Genomic DNA, 14,611 nt, shown 5'->3' on the forward strand with positions numbered 1-14,611 from the left:
GCGCATTTGCATGAGCTTTCCACCCACCTTCGCCCAGCCCTCCAGGCCGTTCCTCAACCGCACCCCTGTCTGTCGTGACCCCAGCCTCTTTTTAAGGGACTTCCTCAGCACATTTGTATTTTTATATCCGATTATTTGTTTACTGGCTCCGCTTTATGGTTCACGCCCTCTGCCGACAGCCTCCACCGTGCTCTTCTGCGCCTGGCAGATAGGACTGGTGTTGAGTCTAAGGTGGGACAAGCCCCCAACATGGTAGCCAACCATATGGCCAGTCTGCCCAAACCTGACCCCAGGAGGCTCTCTGGCAGACCTCTCCCTCCCAGAGTCTCACCTTCCAAGGGCCCATATCTGGTTTTACCTTGAACCCCTTCATTCTACCCATGGGAACTCAAATGGGGACTGCTCTGTACCTTTGGATGACACCTATGGACCTGGAGATGTTCTCAACCCAGGGTTGTCCTTTGTAAATGTTTCTCCATCTTCACTGTACCAGGAGTGTGTGAATAAACACAGACCTCCGTGTGTGCCCATGTGGGCACGCGTGGCCAATGCTTTGGTCTGCTGCCTCAGTCTTAGGAGCTAGGCCACAATGGGAGGGGTGAGTAGTTGAGAATCTCAGGGGCCAGGTTGATGGCGGGAGAGGACTACCAAGTGAACATGGGCAGGGGAGCCTGACCAAGGAAAAACATTGCCATGTGACTGCCTTAGGTCCAATACCACCTAAACAGGACAGGGCACCTGAGTTGGTGGAGCTGGAATCAGAGGCATAAAGCAATCTAAGTGGAGAGTCTTCAGCCTCTTGCAGATAAATCCCGGGTTGATGTGTCTCCAAGACTATTGGTGTGCAGAGGGGCTGTATTGAGCTTTACCCCCAAAGGATGAATCATTGACTGGTGTGGAGAAGGAGGAAGTGGGGAACACACAGAAATAAGGAACCCTAGAAGGAAATGAGAAACCTGGGATTTGGAACCTCATTGGATCCACACTGTATTGGTTCTCATGGGCTTGATTCCACCAGCTCTGTCTTGTACACGAATCCTCTGAGAGTCCAGCACCTTGGAATCAATCCCCAGCCCTAAGATGGGAACTCCAACTCCATAGGAGCCCAGGGCAAAATGGGAAGGAGGGCCATAGGACTATGCTTCTGGCCTCACAGCTGAATGGCACTGAGGAAATCTTCATGATCTGAGTCCTGGAGGAAGCAGGGTGAGGTGGGAGGGCTGGGGGTTGAGAAGATCTGGGCCCCTAGGGCCAGTTGGGTGACACTGAGCTCCCTGCCCTTCTGCATGAGGTAAAAGTGGAAGTGAAAGCCGCTGCCGTAGGTGGCATGAGTCAGAGACCAACCATAGCGAGCTTGAGCGTAGTGTCTCGTCCGAAAGTGGGGGCCCGCAGAGGTCATTGAGATGAATCGGCCCCCAGGGACCAGCACTCGGCTCACCTGCTGGGCAGAAGATGAGAGGCCATCAGTAACAAGTCACCTCCAGGTCCTCACCACTTCATACTACTCAAGATGACCTCCCAGTCAAACCTCAGATAGTACTCAACATTCAGCAGCTCACACTGCCAAAGGCAGAGTAAGACATCCCCTCTTCCTGACTGTTCTGGGCCCTTGGAGCTGTATTCTAGACAGCATAGACATGCAGGAGGCATTGCTTTCCTGCTTGGTCCCAGTCTGTGTCATCTGTCTGGAGCCTGGCTGCTACCTCATCACTATGCAAGCCAGTTGCCACCCACTGCCTACTCCAGCCTTCTCTAATCCTAACCCATCTTAACCTTCCCTGTTCTTCAGAAAATCATAACCCTGAGGGTGACTCACCAACTGCTCTGAACCTCACTTCTTGACTTGCATATTCCAATCACCTGAAACTTGAGCCCTTCACCCCCCACTTCTCAGTCTGGCTTCTTACTGCTTCCTCACCTCGTTCAGCACTTGGTCTACAGTACGGATGCCTTCAGAAGATACATTCCAGGGATCCCGCTCCCCAGCCAGCAGGGCATCCAGTGTACCCTTCTCGAGCACCACATCAAAGGAGCCACTGGGGAAGCCCAGTGTCCGCACATCCATGGTCTCCCAGCACAGACTCGGTACATCGGAATAGCGAGCTTGCATGGCAGCTATCACTACTGGCGAGTAATCCACGCTGGTCACATTGGGGAAGCCTCCAAGGAACAGCTCATAGCTCAGGGCACTGTTTCCGCAACCTGGCATGGGTGACAAAAGAGCTATGTTAGCTTTGGTTTTCACCTTCCCTGGATTATGCCTCCATTCTTGGCCCAATTTTCTCTATCCAAATCCCTTAATTTAGGAGTGCAGACAAAAAGCATGAACCTTGGAATCACACAGATCCTGGCTCTATCATCACTAACTGTGTGAATTAAGGTAAATTGCTTTAATATCAAGAACTTGGATATCCTTCTCATGAAAATAACACTCAGTAGCTAGCAGACATGCAGGTTGTAGTACACTAAATTTAAAAACCAAAATTTCTAGGGAGAGCTGGTTGTGGTGGCACATGCCTTTAATCTCAGCACTTGGGAGGCAGAGGTAGGAGGATAGCTTGAGTGTGAGGCTATCCTGAGACTACATAGTGAATTCCAGGTTAGCCTGGGCTAGAGCAAGATCCTACTTCCCAAAACCAAAAATAAAAATAAAGCCATAGAAAAGCTTTTAACTCCTTTTTTTTTTCAAAATATTTTTATTTATTTGCAAGGAAAAAGAAAAAGAGAATGGGTGCAGCAGGGCCTCTGGATTTACATGGGTACCAGGGAATGGGTCATTAGGCACTGGGATTAATACCACCATCATTAAGGCCATATTAATGCCCTAAACTCTTAACTTTTTAGAGGATTTTGGAAGATATCAACCACTGGAAGATTTCATATCAGGGTTATAATTTTACTTGGATGTCCAAGGAAGAATTAATGAGCCAAGAGGAAAGAGGTGGCAACATGCAGTGGAGCCAATCCCTTGTAACTTCACGTATGTGCTAAGTGTTACATATTGAGCTCTGCCGATGAGCAAGAGTGCCTGCTGCTAGGGAGACAGCTCAGCTGGTACGGCAGCCTAGCATGGACAAAGCTCTTATTGAATCCCAGTACCACATGTATCAGCATGGTGGTGCGTGCTGATAATCCCAGCACTCAAGAAGTGGGGGCAGGAGGATCAGAAGCTCAAGGTCATCCTTGGCTACACAGCAAGTGTGGGGACAGCCTGGGGTACTTGAGACCATATCTCAAAAATTAAAAAAAAATGCTGCCAGGCATGGTGCCACATGCCTTCAATCCCAGCACTCGGGAGGCAGAAGTAGGAGGATCGCTGTGAGTTTGAGGCCACCCTGAGATTACATAATGAATTCCAGGTCAGCTTGGCTAGAGCAAGACCCTTCCTCAGAAAAAAAAACAACAATGCTGTCAAGAAGCTTGTGTACTGATGTGACCAAATGCACAGTCAGCAACTTCCATATAATAAGCATATCACTAGGGAAAGTTGTTGGATCACCTAGGAGGGCAGCTGGCCCTACCTCAATGAGGTCAGGCAAGACTTTCAGAGGAGCTGACAAACAAGCAGTGTCTTTGGGGTGGGGTGAGAATCACAGCATTTGGAAAGTACCAAGAGTAGAGTCTCAAAGAGGACAGGGTCAGGTTAGAAAGGAGGAATGAGATTATTAAAACATGGATTGACAAAACCAATGGGCATGACTACTTTAGAAAGCCCAGTGTTGGGCTGGAGAGATGGCTTAGTGGTTAAGGTGCTTGCCTGCAAAGCCAAAGGACTCAGGTTCAATTCCTTAGGATCCATATAAGCCAGATGCACAAGGTAGTACATACATCTGGAGTACATTTTCAGTGTGGCTGGAGACCCTGGTGCGCCGATTCTCTTTATCTGCCTCTTTCTCTTCCTCTCTCTCTCTCTCTCTCAAATAAATAAATAAACATTTTTAAAATATGTAAAAAAAACAAATCCTAGTGTCCTCTTTCTAGCCCTTTAGTGGCCAGTCGCAGGCTGAGAAGAGGGCTGGGTAACAGCTCTCAGCAGTCCCGCATGGAGATCCCTCACTCTTGGAATTAGGCTGCTTTGAATCCTCACTCATCTCCCTAAGAGGATCACCGCATCAGTTGCTGGGATAGCCCTAATCTATCAGAGCCTGGCACCTGGACAAAGCATCCAGCGGCAGCTGGCCAGTCCTCAGTAGGCCCTGGGGATCACAGGAAGCACGGCCTTACTCAGGAAAACCTAATGCTGCAGCTACAACAAGCATAGTAGACACAGTACAAGATACTGGCAAAGAGACCATAACTCCCAGCACCACAGAGAGGAAAGCAATGAAAAACCCAGAAGACCATAACTCAGTTCCAGGCTGAAATCTCACTGCACTCTCTTCCCTTTTCCTTTCCTTTCCCCATTTTCCTTTTGTTTCCTTTTGTTTTATTTCCTTTCCTTTCCCCTTTTTCCTCTCCTTTCCTTTATCCTTTTTCCTCTCTTCTCCTCTCCTCCCCTACCTTCCCCTCCCCTCTCTTCCCCTCTTCTCTCCTCTCATTTGACAGAGAGAAAGAATAAAGTGCACCAGGGCCTCCAGCCACTGCAAATGAACTCCAAAAGCATGTACCACCTGTGCATCTGGCTTATGTGGGTCCTGGGAAAGCAAACCTGGGTCCTTAGGCTTCACAGGCAAGTGCCTTAACCACTAAGCCATCTCTCCGGCTCTCCTCTTTCCTTTTCTACAAGAGGACATACTTCATGAGAACATGACCAAGGACGAAGGAGATGGCCAATCATGCTTACAAAGCAATGATTTCTGATTTCTTTTTCTCCTCCCCCCCCTTCTTTTTTTGAGACAGCTGGCCTGGAATTCACAGTGATCTTCCTGCTTCAGCCTCCTAAATCTTGGGATTGCAAGTATCACCAAGCCTAGCTAGTGACTTCTCACTTCTGCTTCAGTAATTTAGGACCTACAATTAAGACAGAGTACAAGAAGGCCTTGGCTTCCCAAGGTGGGGCCTTAGGGAAGCACAGTCCTGAAGTGACCCAAATCTAAGAACGTAGCAGTATCACATGGGGGCCCAGAACTAAAAGAATGCAGGACATTGTAAGTCTGAATGCCAAGTCACTGACAGCAGGAAAAAGGACCATCACGCGGACTGTCCAAAAAAATCCAATGGTCAGTCCCTTCTCTTAGAAATTGGGATGAGTGGGGCTAGGAGATGGTTCAGCAGTTAAAGGTGCTTGCTTGCAGCCAGGCATGATGGTGCATGCCTTTAATCCCAGCATTTGGGAGGCAGAGGTAAGAGAATTGTTGTGAGTTTGAGGCCAGCCTGGGATTACAGAGTGAATTCTAGGTCAGCCTGGGCTAGAGTGAGACCCTAACTTGAAGGAAAAAAGAAAGAAAGAAAAATGATGATGAGTGTAGTCGTACATGCCAGTCATACCCACTTGGGAGGCTGAGACAGGAGAACTGCCACAAGTTTGAGGCAAGCTATATAGCCAATACCAGGACAGCATAACCAGAGCTACCCTGCAAGATCCTGTTTAAAAGAAAGACAAAAGCCAGGCGTGGTGGCGCACGCCTTTAATCCCAGCACTCGGGAGGCAGAGGCAGGAGGATCGCTGCGAGTTCGAGGCCACCCTGAGACTCCTTAGTGAATTCCAGGTCAGCCTGGGCTACAGTAAGACCCTACCTCTAAAAAAAAAAAAAAAAAAAAGAGGGGGGGGAGAGAGACAGACGGGGGGTGGGGGGGAGGGAGGGAGGTAGAATTTGGAAGCTAGATTATGATGAAATGACACCTGTGAAACATGGAGATCACACAAGGACAGAGAATCGGAGAAGTTAATGGCAGCAGAGCTGGAACAGCATCCACATGCATCCTTGCCATTAGGATACTCCAGTTATACAGGCCAGAAGCACAAGTCCTCAAGCAGAGGATACTATTTTCTGAACAGTCTTAGAAAACTATCTCTCTGACTCCCATTTTTTTAAATTTAATTTAATTTCATTTTTTATCTTTTCACAATTTTTATTAACATTTTCCATGATTATAAAAAATATCCCATGGGAGACTTCCGGTCAAGATGGCGACCGCCTAGCTGCACTACAGACAACAAGGAAAAAAAAGATAGATGCAGATCCTAAGAAGAGAGCTGCCCCAACATACCTCAAAAGGGGCCCAACTGAAACTAAGGACAACTGGCGAAATAAGCAAGGGTGATGTTTTCCTGTGAACCGGATACCAGCACAAAGGGGAAGGAGATCAACGTAGAGAAAAATCAACTCCTACCAAATCAGAGAGCCAGAGCCTCAGAGGCCCCCAACAGCTCAGCACTGAAGCAGACCAAAAATGAACCCAACATGGCTCAGGGAAATTTTGTGGAAGAGGGGGCGGAAAGAATGTCAGAGTCACATGTTGGGTCATGATAAGCAGAGACATTTATCATACCAATAACTGGGGGCTAACTCCACAATGCACGACCCATTTTCATTAACAAGGAGGGTCTAATGGGAGGGAGTAGATCACAGATGAGCCTAAATAATGGTACCAAACTGCCTGTATTTACTGAAAAGAAAACTAATAAATTAAATTTAAAAAAAATATATCCCATGGTAATACCCTCCCCACCGCACTTCCATTTTCAATAATAGTAACAACAAAGGCTGCAGATATAGCTCAGTGGTAGTGCTTGTCCAATATGTTTAAGGCCTGTTTTTTTTTTTTTAACATTTGCTTTCTATTTATTTGGGAGAGAGAGAGAAAGAGAGAGAGAGAGAGAGAGAGAGAGAGAGAGAGAGAGAATGGGCACACCAGGGCATCCATCCACTGCAAACAAAATCCAGATGCATGCGCTACCTTGTGCATCCTGCTTACATGGGTCCTGGAGAATTGAACCTGGGTCCTTTGGCTTTGCAAGCAAGCACCTTAACTGCTAAGCCATCTCTCCAGCCCAAGGCCTGGGTTTTATCTGTGGTACAAAGCAAGAAATAAGTGGTTCAAAAATAATGTGAGGGAAAAAAAAAACAATGAGAGGGCTGGGAATGTTAGCAGAATGCTTGCCTAGCATGCACAAAGCCCTGGGGTTCAATTCCCAGCACGAAGTAAACAGAGTAGTGGTGCATGTCCGTAACCCTAGCACTTAGAAGGAGAGGCAGGAGGAGTTCAAAGCCAGCTTCAACTACATAGTGAGTTAGTTACAGGGCAGCTTGGGTTATAGGAGACCCTGCCTCAAGAAAGAAAGAAAAGGAAGGAAAGAAAATCCTATTCTTTTCCTAATTTTTATTTATTTATTTGAGGGGGGGGAGGCAGAGAGTAAGACAGAATGGGTACACCAGGGCCTCCGGCCACTGCAAACAAACTTCAGATGCATGTGCACTCTTGTGCATTTGGCTTACATGGGTTCTGGGGAATTGAACTAGGGTCCTTAACCACTAAGCCATTTCCCCAACCCCAAAAGAAAAACCTATTCTTTTTAAGAGACACTTTCCCTGTATAGTGGAAGAGAACCTTAAACTTCTAATTCCCCTGCCTCTACCTCCCCTAATACTAGGATTACAGGCCTGTATAACCACTCCTAGTTTATGTAGTACTGAGGATCAAACCCAAGGCTTCATGCATGCTAAGCAAGCACTCTACCAATTAAACTATATCCCTACCCCAGAAACATTTCTTTTTTTTTTTTTTAATTTTTATTAACATTTTCCATGATTATAAAATATATCCCATGCAGAAACATTTCTTAAAAATGATAGCTAAAGCTGGGCGTGGTGGCGCATGCCTTTAAAAATCATAGCACTTGGGAGGCAGAGGTAGGTAGATCATGAATTTGAGGCTACCCTGAGACTACATAGTGAATTCCAGGTCAGCCTGGGCTCCAGAGAGACCCTACCTTGAAAAACCAAAACAAACAAATAACAACAACAACAACAAAAAGATAGCTAATAATCTCAGCACTTGGCTGGCTGAGGTAGGAGGATCACCATGAGTTTGAAGCCAGCCTGGGATAGAGAGTAAATTCCAGATCAGCATAGCCTTGAGTGAGATCCAGCCTCAAAAAATAAAAAATAAAAAAAGCTGATACTTATTGAACATCAAGTATTATACTAAGTGCTTAACAAGAATCAACTTGGATTATTTTCATTATACATCCATGTAGAAAATAGTATTTTACTACTACTGTTTTCTAGGTGGATAAACTGAGGAAAGTAGATAAGGAACTTTCCAAGGCCACATGGTCAGAGATAGAGCTAATATTTGGGCACCAGCCTGTCTTACTCCAAAGCCAGAGCTCTTAAACCACTATGCTCAACTGCTAGCTTTCAAGAGGCCCACTCACCTTCAGTAGAGTCCACCTTTACAGAAGGACCATTAAGCTGTCAATCATGATGTAACTGAAGAGGTCTAGATGCTTCTCTGCTATGTGTTGCACCATGGAACCGCAGAACTGGAAGCTCTAAAGTGGGTGATTAGCCTTTATTTTTCCCATCGTTTACTTGCCCATGCTGTGACCAGATTCTCGGCAGTTCCTTTAGCAGTTTTAATATGCTCCTAGGTTTGGGTGTGTGTTTGCCTCTGACAGTATCTGTGAGACTTCAGGTTGAAACTGTCCTGGGAAAGTTCTACCTGAGATAACAGTTTTGTTTAGTTTCTTCCCTTTTCTATTCTCACTAGTTTCTCCTGGACCTGTTATCAGATGAATGAATTGGACATGATCCTCTTCTCCAATTTATTTCTGGAGAGACCAACCTAAGACAATGACCCACAGGAGGATCAGCAGCTCTTTTTTGTTGCTGTTATTTTGAGGTAGGGTCTCACTCTAATCCACACTGACCTGGAATTCACTATGGAGCCTCAGGGTGGCTTCAAACCCACAGCAATCCTCCTACCTCTGCCTCCTAGTGCTGGAACTAAAGGTGTGTACCACCACACCTAGCTAGTACCTCTTTTTATAAATAAAGTTTTGTCTAGGTGTGGTGGCTCAGGCCTGTGCTCCCAGCACTCAAGTAAGTGAACCTCTGAGTTTCAGGCCAACCAGAACTACATAGTGAGAACTGGTATCAAAACTAAAGAAAAAGGGCTGGAGAGATGGCTCAGAGGTAACCCAGGCCCCAAAAGTCAAATGCTGCATGTTTTCTTCTCTCATATGTGGATCCTACCTACAAATGTTTAGACTTGTATGTGAGTTGGAGTAAAAATCAGCCAGGCGTGGTAGTGCACAACTTTAATCCCAGCACTCAGGAGGCAGAGGTAGGAGGACTGCCATGAGTTTGAAACCACCCTAAGACTACACAGTGAATTCCAGGTCAGCCTGGGCTAGAGTAAGATCCTACCTCAAAAAAACAAAAAAACAACCCCCCCCAAAAACAATCAGGAACAGAAGCTAGTAAGCTAGAAAAGGGCTGCAAAAGACAGAGGAGAGGGGAGGACTTAAGGCAAGGGTATTCAATATATGTAAGTAGATGAACAGATTACTGGCAAGGCAATGGCGTAAGTAAGGTCAGGGGAAGGGATTGAGTAAAGAAGGGTGGGGAAAAGCCAGGCATGGTGACACAGCCTTTAGTCCCAGCACTCTGTGGAGACAAAGGTAGGAGGATCACTGTGAGTTCGAGGCCACCCTGAGACTATATAGTGAATTCCAGGTCAGCCTGGGCTAGAGCAAGACCGTACCTTGAAAAAACAAAAATAAATAAATAAATAAAAAGTTTAAGAGGGTATGAATAAGCCATATGGAAACCTACTTTTTTGGACAACAGCACACCCAGAAGGCATAGGTTGTCAGTAGAAAATTTTCATTGCCAGGGATTGAAATCCATCCAGCGAACTATTGGCCAGGGATGTCCCTGATGCCTCCAAAACATTACAGGCCATTGCCAAGGCTCTTGGTTTCCCACCAGGAATAGAAGGTAAGACCCTACTGCTGAAGACTCCACATACTTGGGTTGAAAGGTCACTGAGAAATCCTGCTGGAGCTGAGCTGAAAACCTCCTCCCTGTAGACCAGCTCACAGAAAGCTGGGAAAAGCTGCACTGCATGCAGCTCCATGGAAGAGAAGTCATAAGTGGAGATAAACAACAGTGGACACTGCAAGCCTTAAGTTTGGCCAGCTAGGCCAAATGTGCCAATGGCTACAATAGTGGCATGTCTGTTATGGGGAAAACCAACCGTTCACTAATCAGACTGGAGTTCTGCTCCACAGGAGGAAATGCCTGGTACTGAAAACCTACTCAAAAACCTATGATGGGGGAGGCCATGAGCCCTACGGGTATAATGTCTACTGGTATCTAGCAAAATGTATATATTATGACCACCAAACTACCCAGTAATCACTTTTCTTAACATCCATACCTATATATTAATGCTATTCTCACTTTTGGCTAGAGAAGCGTCTCTTTTCAGATGGTGGTGACCACTACTATGACTCGCACCAGAGTTCTGAGAAGTGACAGAGGAGTGCTCAACACTGAAACATCTCTATCACACCTTCTAAGGCTCAGGGTCCATTGTGGAAGAGGTGTCAGAAAACATGTAAGAGCCAAAGGAAGGGTAGGACTGCTTTACAATGCAATTTTCCAGACACAAAATGGCCTGGATATCCATGACCTCACAGTGCCTGGCACTACCTACAAAAGACCCTCATAATAGGAGAAGATGATGGCATCAAAATAAAAGAGAGACTAATTGAGAGGGAGAGGGGATATAATGGTGGGTGGATTTGGGAAGGGGGAAGAAGGGAAGGGGAGAGAATTATCATGGTTTATTATCAATAATTATGGAAGTTCTCAATTTTTAAAATGTTAAAAAAATAAAAAGGGCTGGAGAGATGGCTTAATAGTTAAGGCACTTGCCTGCAAAGCCTAATGACCCAGGTTCAATTCTCCAGTACCCATGTAAAGCCAGACACACGAGGGGGCGCATGCATGGGTCTTCAGACTTTGCAAGCAAGCACCTTTAACCACTGAGCCATCTCTCCAGCCCCACCTATTCTTGTTCATGTATTATCTATAGCTGCGTGTCAACTACTACCGCAAAACTGAGTGCTTGTGACAGAGATAACAAAGCCTAAAATATTTACCATCTGGCCACATTCTGAAAACGTTTATAGACCCCTAACCTAGAGCATGCCTCTTAATATTTGTCACTCACCTTTAAGGGTTGATTTAATAAATTAGAGGGACTAGCACATTGCCTGGCGCTGGACGCTCTTCTTCTATCTGATGACATGGAATGTAGCAACTAGTCCTCCCCAAGTCGTGAGTCCTCTTCTTAGATCCTGGAGATCTAAGCTCTCTGGAAAGCTCTAACTCCGGAATTTTAGACTTTTCACTCCCTCCTACCCAGAAAACAATACCTTCCAGTCAAGTAGATTTTAAGACAGTGTTACTCTGCCAGCAGCCAGCATGAATTCAGCTTTGGAGCTGCTGAAAATAGATTCCTGATGCCAAGCCTGGTAACACATGCCTCTAATTCCAGCACTTGAGAGGCAGAGGCAGGAGGGTCACTGTGTAGCCTAATTAGTGGGTTCCAGGTTGGCAGGAATACATAACAAGATCCTATCTCAAAAAAGGGGAGGGAGGCTGGAGAGATGGCTTAGTGGTTAAGGTACTTGCCTGTGAGGCCTAAGGACCCAGGTTCAACTCCCCAGTACCCACATAAGCCAGATATACAAGGTTGTGCATACATCCAGAGGCCCTGGCATGACCATATTCTCTTTCTCTCTCTATCTCTTTGTATCTCAAGTAATTAAACAAATATTAAAAAAAACAAATAAACAATAAGAATTAAATAAAATATCAACATAAAGGGGTTGGGAGATGGCTCAGTGCTTAAAGCACTTACTTTTAAAACCTGAGGGCCTGGGTTCAATTTCCCAGTACCTATGTAAATCCAGATGCACAAAGTGGCATATGAATCTGGGTTCATTTGCAGTGGCAAGAAGCCCTGGTGTGCCCATCTTCCCTCCCTCCCTCTCTCTCTCTCTCCTCTCAATTTTTTTATTTTTTAATTGATTTTTTGGATTCTCGAGGTAGGGTCTAACTCTAGCCCAGGGTGACCTGGAATTCATTATGTAGTCTCAGAGTAGCCTCAAACTCATAGCAATTCTCCTCCCTCTGCCTCCCAAGTACTGGAATTAAAGACATACACCACCACACCCTGGGTAAATAATTTTTTAAAAAAGATATAAAAATAAAATAAAAGAACCAGATATGGTGTCACACACCTTTAATCCCAGCATTTGGGAGGAAGAGGGAGGAGGATTGCTTTGAGTTCAAGGTCAATTTGAGATTACATAGTGAATTTTAGGTCAGCCTGGGACAGAGTGAGACCCTACCATGAAAACCCAAATAAATAAATAAATAAAAGAAGCAAAAATGAAAGGGGGAAAAATAAAAGAAACAAAAATAAAGGAAGGAAGGGGGGAAGGAAAGGAAAGGAAAAGAAAGGCAAAGAAAGGAACAAAACCAGGAATGGTGGTATATGCCCTTAATCCCAATACTCTAGAGGCAGAGGTAGGTAGGAGGATCACTTTGAGTTTGAAGCCAGCCTGGGTCTACAGATTGAGTTCCAGATCAGCCTGGGCTAGAATGAGACTTTACCTCAAAAACAAAACAAACAAACAAACCAAAAAAAAAAAAAAAAAAAAAAAACAACCAGGAAAGGAAGGGAGGAAGGAAAAAGAAGAAAGGGAAAGAAAATAGATTCCTGAAACCCATTTTGGACTTCCCTGGAATTAGTTTCTCAGGGTAGAGTCTAGCTTAACAATTGATTTTGATGCACATGAAAGCTTGAAAAACATAGCTGTATGTTAAATCTATAAATAAATACATGAGTTTACAATCATAGAATTCAAGAAGCTGTTTAGGGCTGGAGAGGGCTTACTGGTTAAGGCGTTTGCCTACAAAGCCAAAGGATCCCGGTTCAACTCTCCAGGACCCACATAAGCCAGATGCACAAGGGAGCTCATACATCTGGAAGTTTGTTTGCAGTGGCCGGTGGCCCTGGTGTGCCCATTCTCTCTCCCTCACTCTCTCTCTCTCCCTCTTTCCCTCCCTCCCTCTTTCTCTCAAATAAATAAATAAAATATATATTTTTTAAAAAAGCTGTTTGCCTCTGGTAGGGAGAGGTTATAGGGAGTCTACACAGAAAACCGTGAATGTACATGGGGCTATTTAGCCAGACATTTTTCTCGATATCTCTTAAGCTCATATAAACATTTTGGCAGGTGTGTATTCATACTAAGCCTTTTCTCTGGTCCCTGTATACAGACTTTTAAAAAAATGTGTATTTTATTTATTTATTTATTTGACAGAGAAAGAGGTTAAGAGAGAATGGGCGCACAGGGCCTCCAGCCACCGCAAATGAACTCCAGACACATGAGCCCACTTGTGCATCTGGCTAATGTGGGTCCTGGGGAATTGATCCTGGGTTCTTTGGCTTTGAAGGCAAATACCTTAACCACTAAGCCATTCCTCTAGCCCCCTGTATACAGACTTTTACAGATAAAATGAAAACTCTAATTGGAAGGAAACTGCTCAAATTTCAGTAAGAACCTCCAGCGGCTGACAGTGGGAAATAACCAAGGGCGCAGTTGCACCTCTCAGGGCCTCGCCTTGCGTCCTAGCATTTCTTTTCATAGGGAAACACCATTGTCAGTTGCAATCTCCCCTCCGTTATCAACGGGTGTTTTTCTTACCCTCGCTTTACTTTGGGTTTAAGAGTGTCAGTTAAAGCACAGGGTGGTCGTAGCTCTGACTGACAAGGGTTCCTGGTGCCCACACGTGTGAAAAGAAAAGTGCTAGGCATTATGTTCAAAGTGCCTACAACGTGCATTATTCCATAAGAAGTTGCGGTCCCATTTCTAGAAATGAAGCCAGCTCACAACAGATTGACGGCTTGTCCTAAGTTATGCAGACAATTAGCGTTGGGACTTAAAGTGGGTTCTCTTAGCTCAGCTCTCCATGGCCTCAGGCAACCTCCCGGGAGTCGGGGACAGTGTCAACCCAGATGCTGGAGCACCAAGGGGGACCTCTTGGCTAAATACAGATGGATTGTGAGGTTCTGGATCACGGCTCCCAACTGGGACGCCCACTTAGCTGAGAAATCAGAAGAGAGGAAAGCGTAGCGTGGGCAGCGCAGAGCAGACCAGCGCTGCCTGGGCGGGCGGGCGCCCGGCACTACCCACCTAGCACGAGGATACGGTCTTCGGGCAACAGCTCCGGCTCTAGGAGGGCCCGGAAGGACGAGAAGTCCCCGAACCACTCGTAGGGGCTCAGGTCGGCCGAGCCTTTGTAGCGCTGGTCCCAGTATTGGACCTCGCAGTACTCCAGGTTCCGCTGGGGAATCGCCGGAGCCCCGGGAGAGGCCATGCTCGCTGCCCTTCCGCAGCGGCCCGGCCTAGGTGGCCAATCACGTTGCTAGAAGGTGGGAGGCGGGGCCTGTGGCTCCGCCCACCACGGGTTGCTCAACACAAACACGTGGAACTTCCGCTTTTTCCCAAGCTCTTTTTCGAAAACCCTCCGGCTGGGAAACCTCCTCTCCTGGATCCTGAGCCTTTCAGCTGCTCTGGCCATCTGCTGTAGGGCCGCACTTCCTGGTGACCGAGTCTCACTCAGGCTCATCTCTTCGTCCT

General features: G+C 46.1%; 1 protein-coding gene across 2 annotated transcripts in view; it reads right to left on the reverse strand.

Annotated features, from left to right (window-relative positions):
- The window catches only part of LOC101593771 (endothelin-converting enzyme 2), a 54,005-nt gene extending 39,557 nt beyond the window's left edge, over positions 1-14,448 (reverse strand). The window contains exons 1-3 of one of the 2 annotated variants that reach the window (XM_004654331.2): positions 14,165-14,420; positions 1,919-2,202; positions 963-1,438 (exon numbers count right to left, since the gene is read on the reverse strand). In XM_004654331.2, the coding sequence (XP_004654388.2) occupies positions 1,151-1,438; positions 1,919-2,202; positions 14,165-14,348 (756 nt within the window). In that variant the 5' untranslated portion in view covers positions 14,349-14,420 and the 3' untranslated portion in view covers positions 963-1,150. Of the gene's footprint in view, positions 1-962; positions 1,439-1,918; positions 2,203-14,164 lie in introns of those variants that run through there. The other variant, XM_004654330.2, reaches the window with a different exon arrangement.
- Between the last annotated feature and the right edge of the window lie 163 nt (positions 14,449-14,611).

This window comes from Jaculus jaculus, chromosome 5 (genome assembly GCF_020740685.1).
Source record: "Jaculus jaculus isolate mJacJac1 chromosome 5, mJacJac1.mat.Y.cur, whole genome shotgun sequence".
In the NCBI taxonomy this organism is placed as follows: Eukaryota; Metazoa; Chordata; class Mammalia; order Rodentia; family Dipodidae; genus Jaculus; species Jaculus jaculus.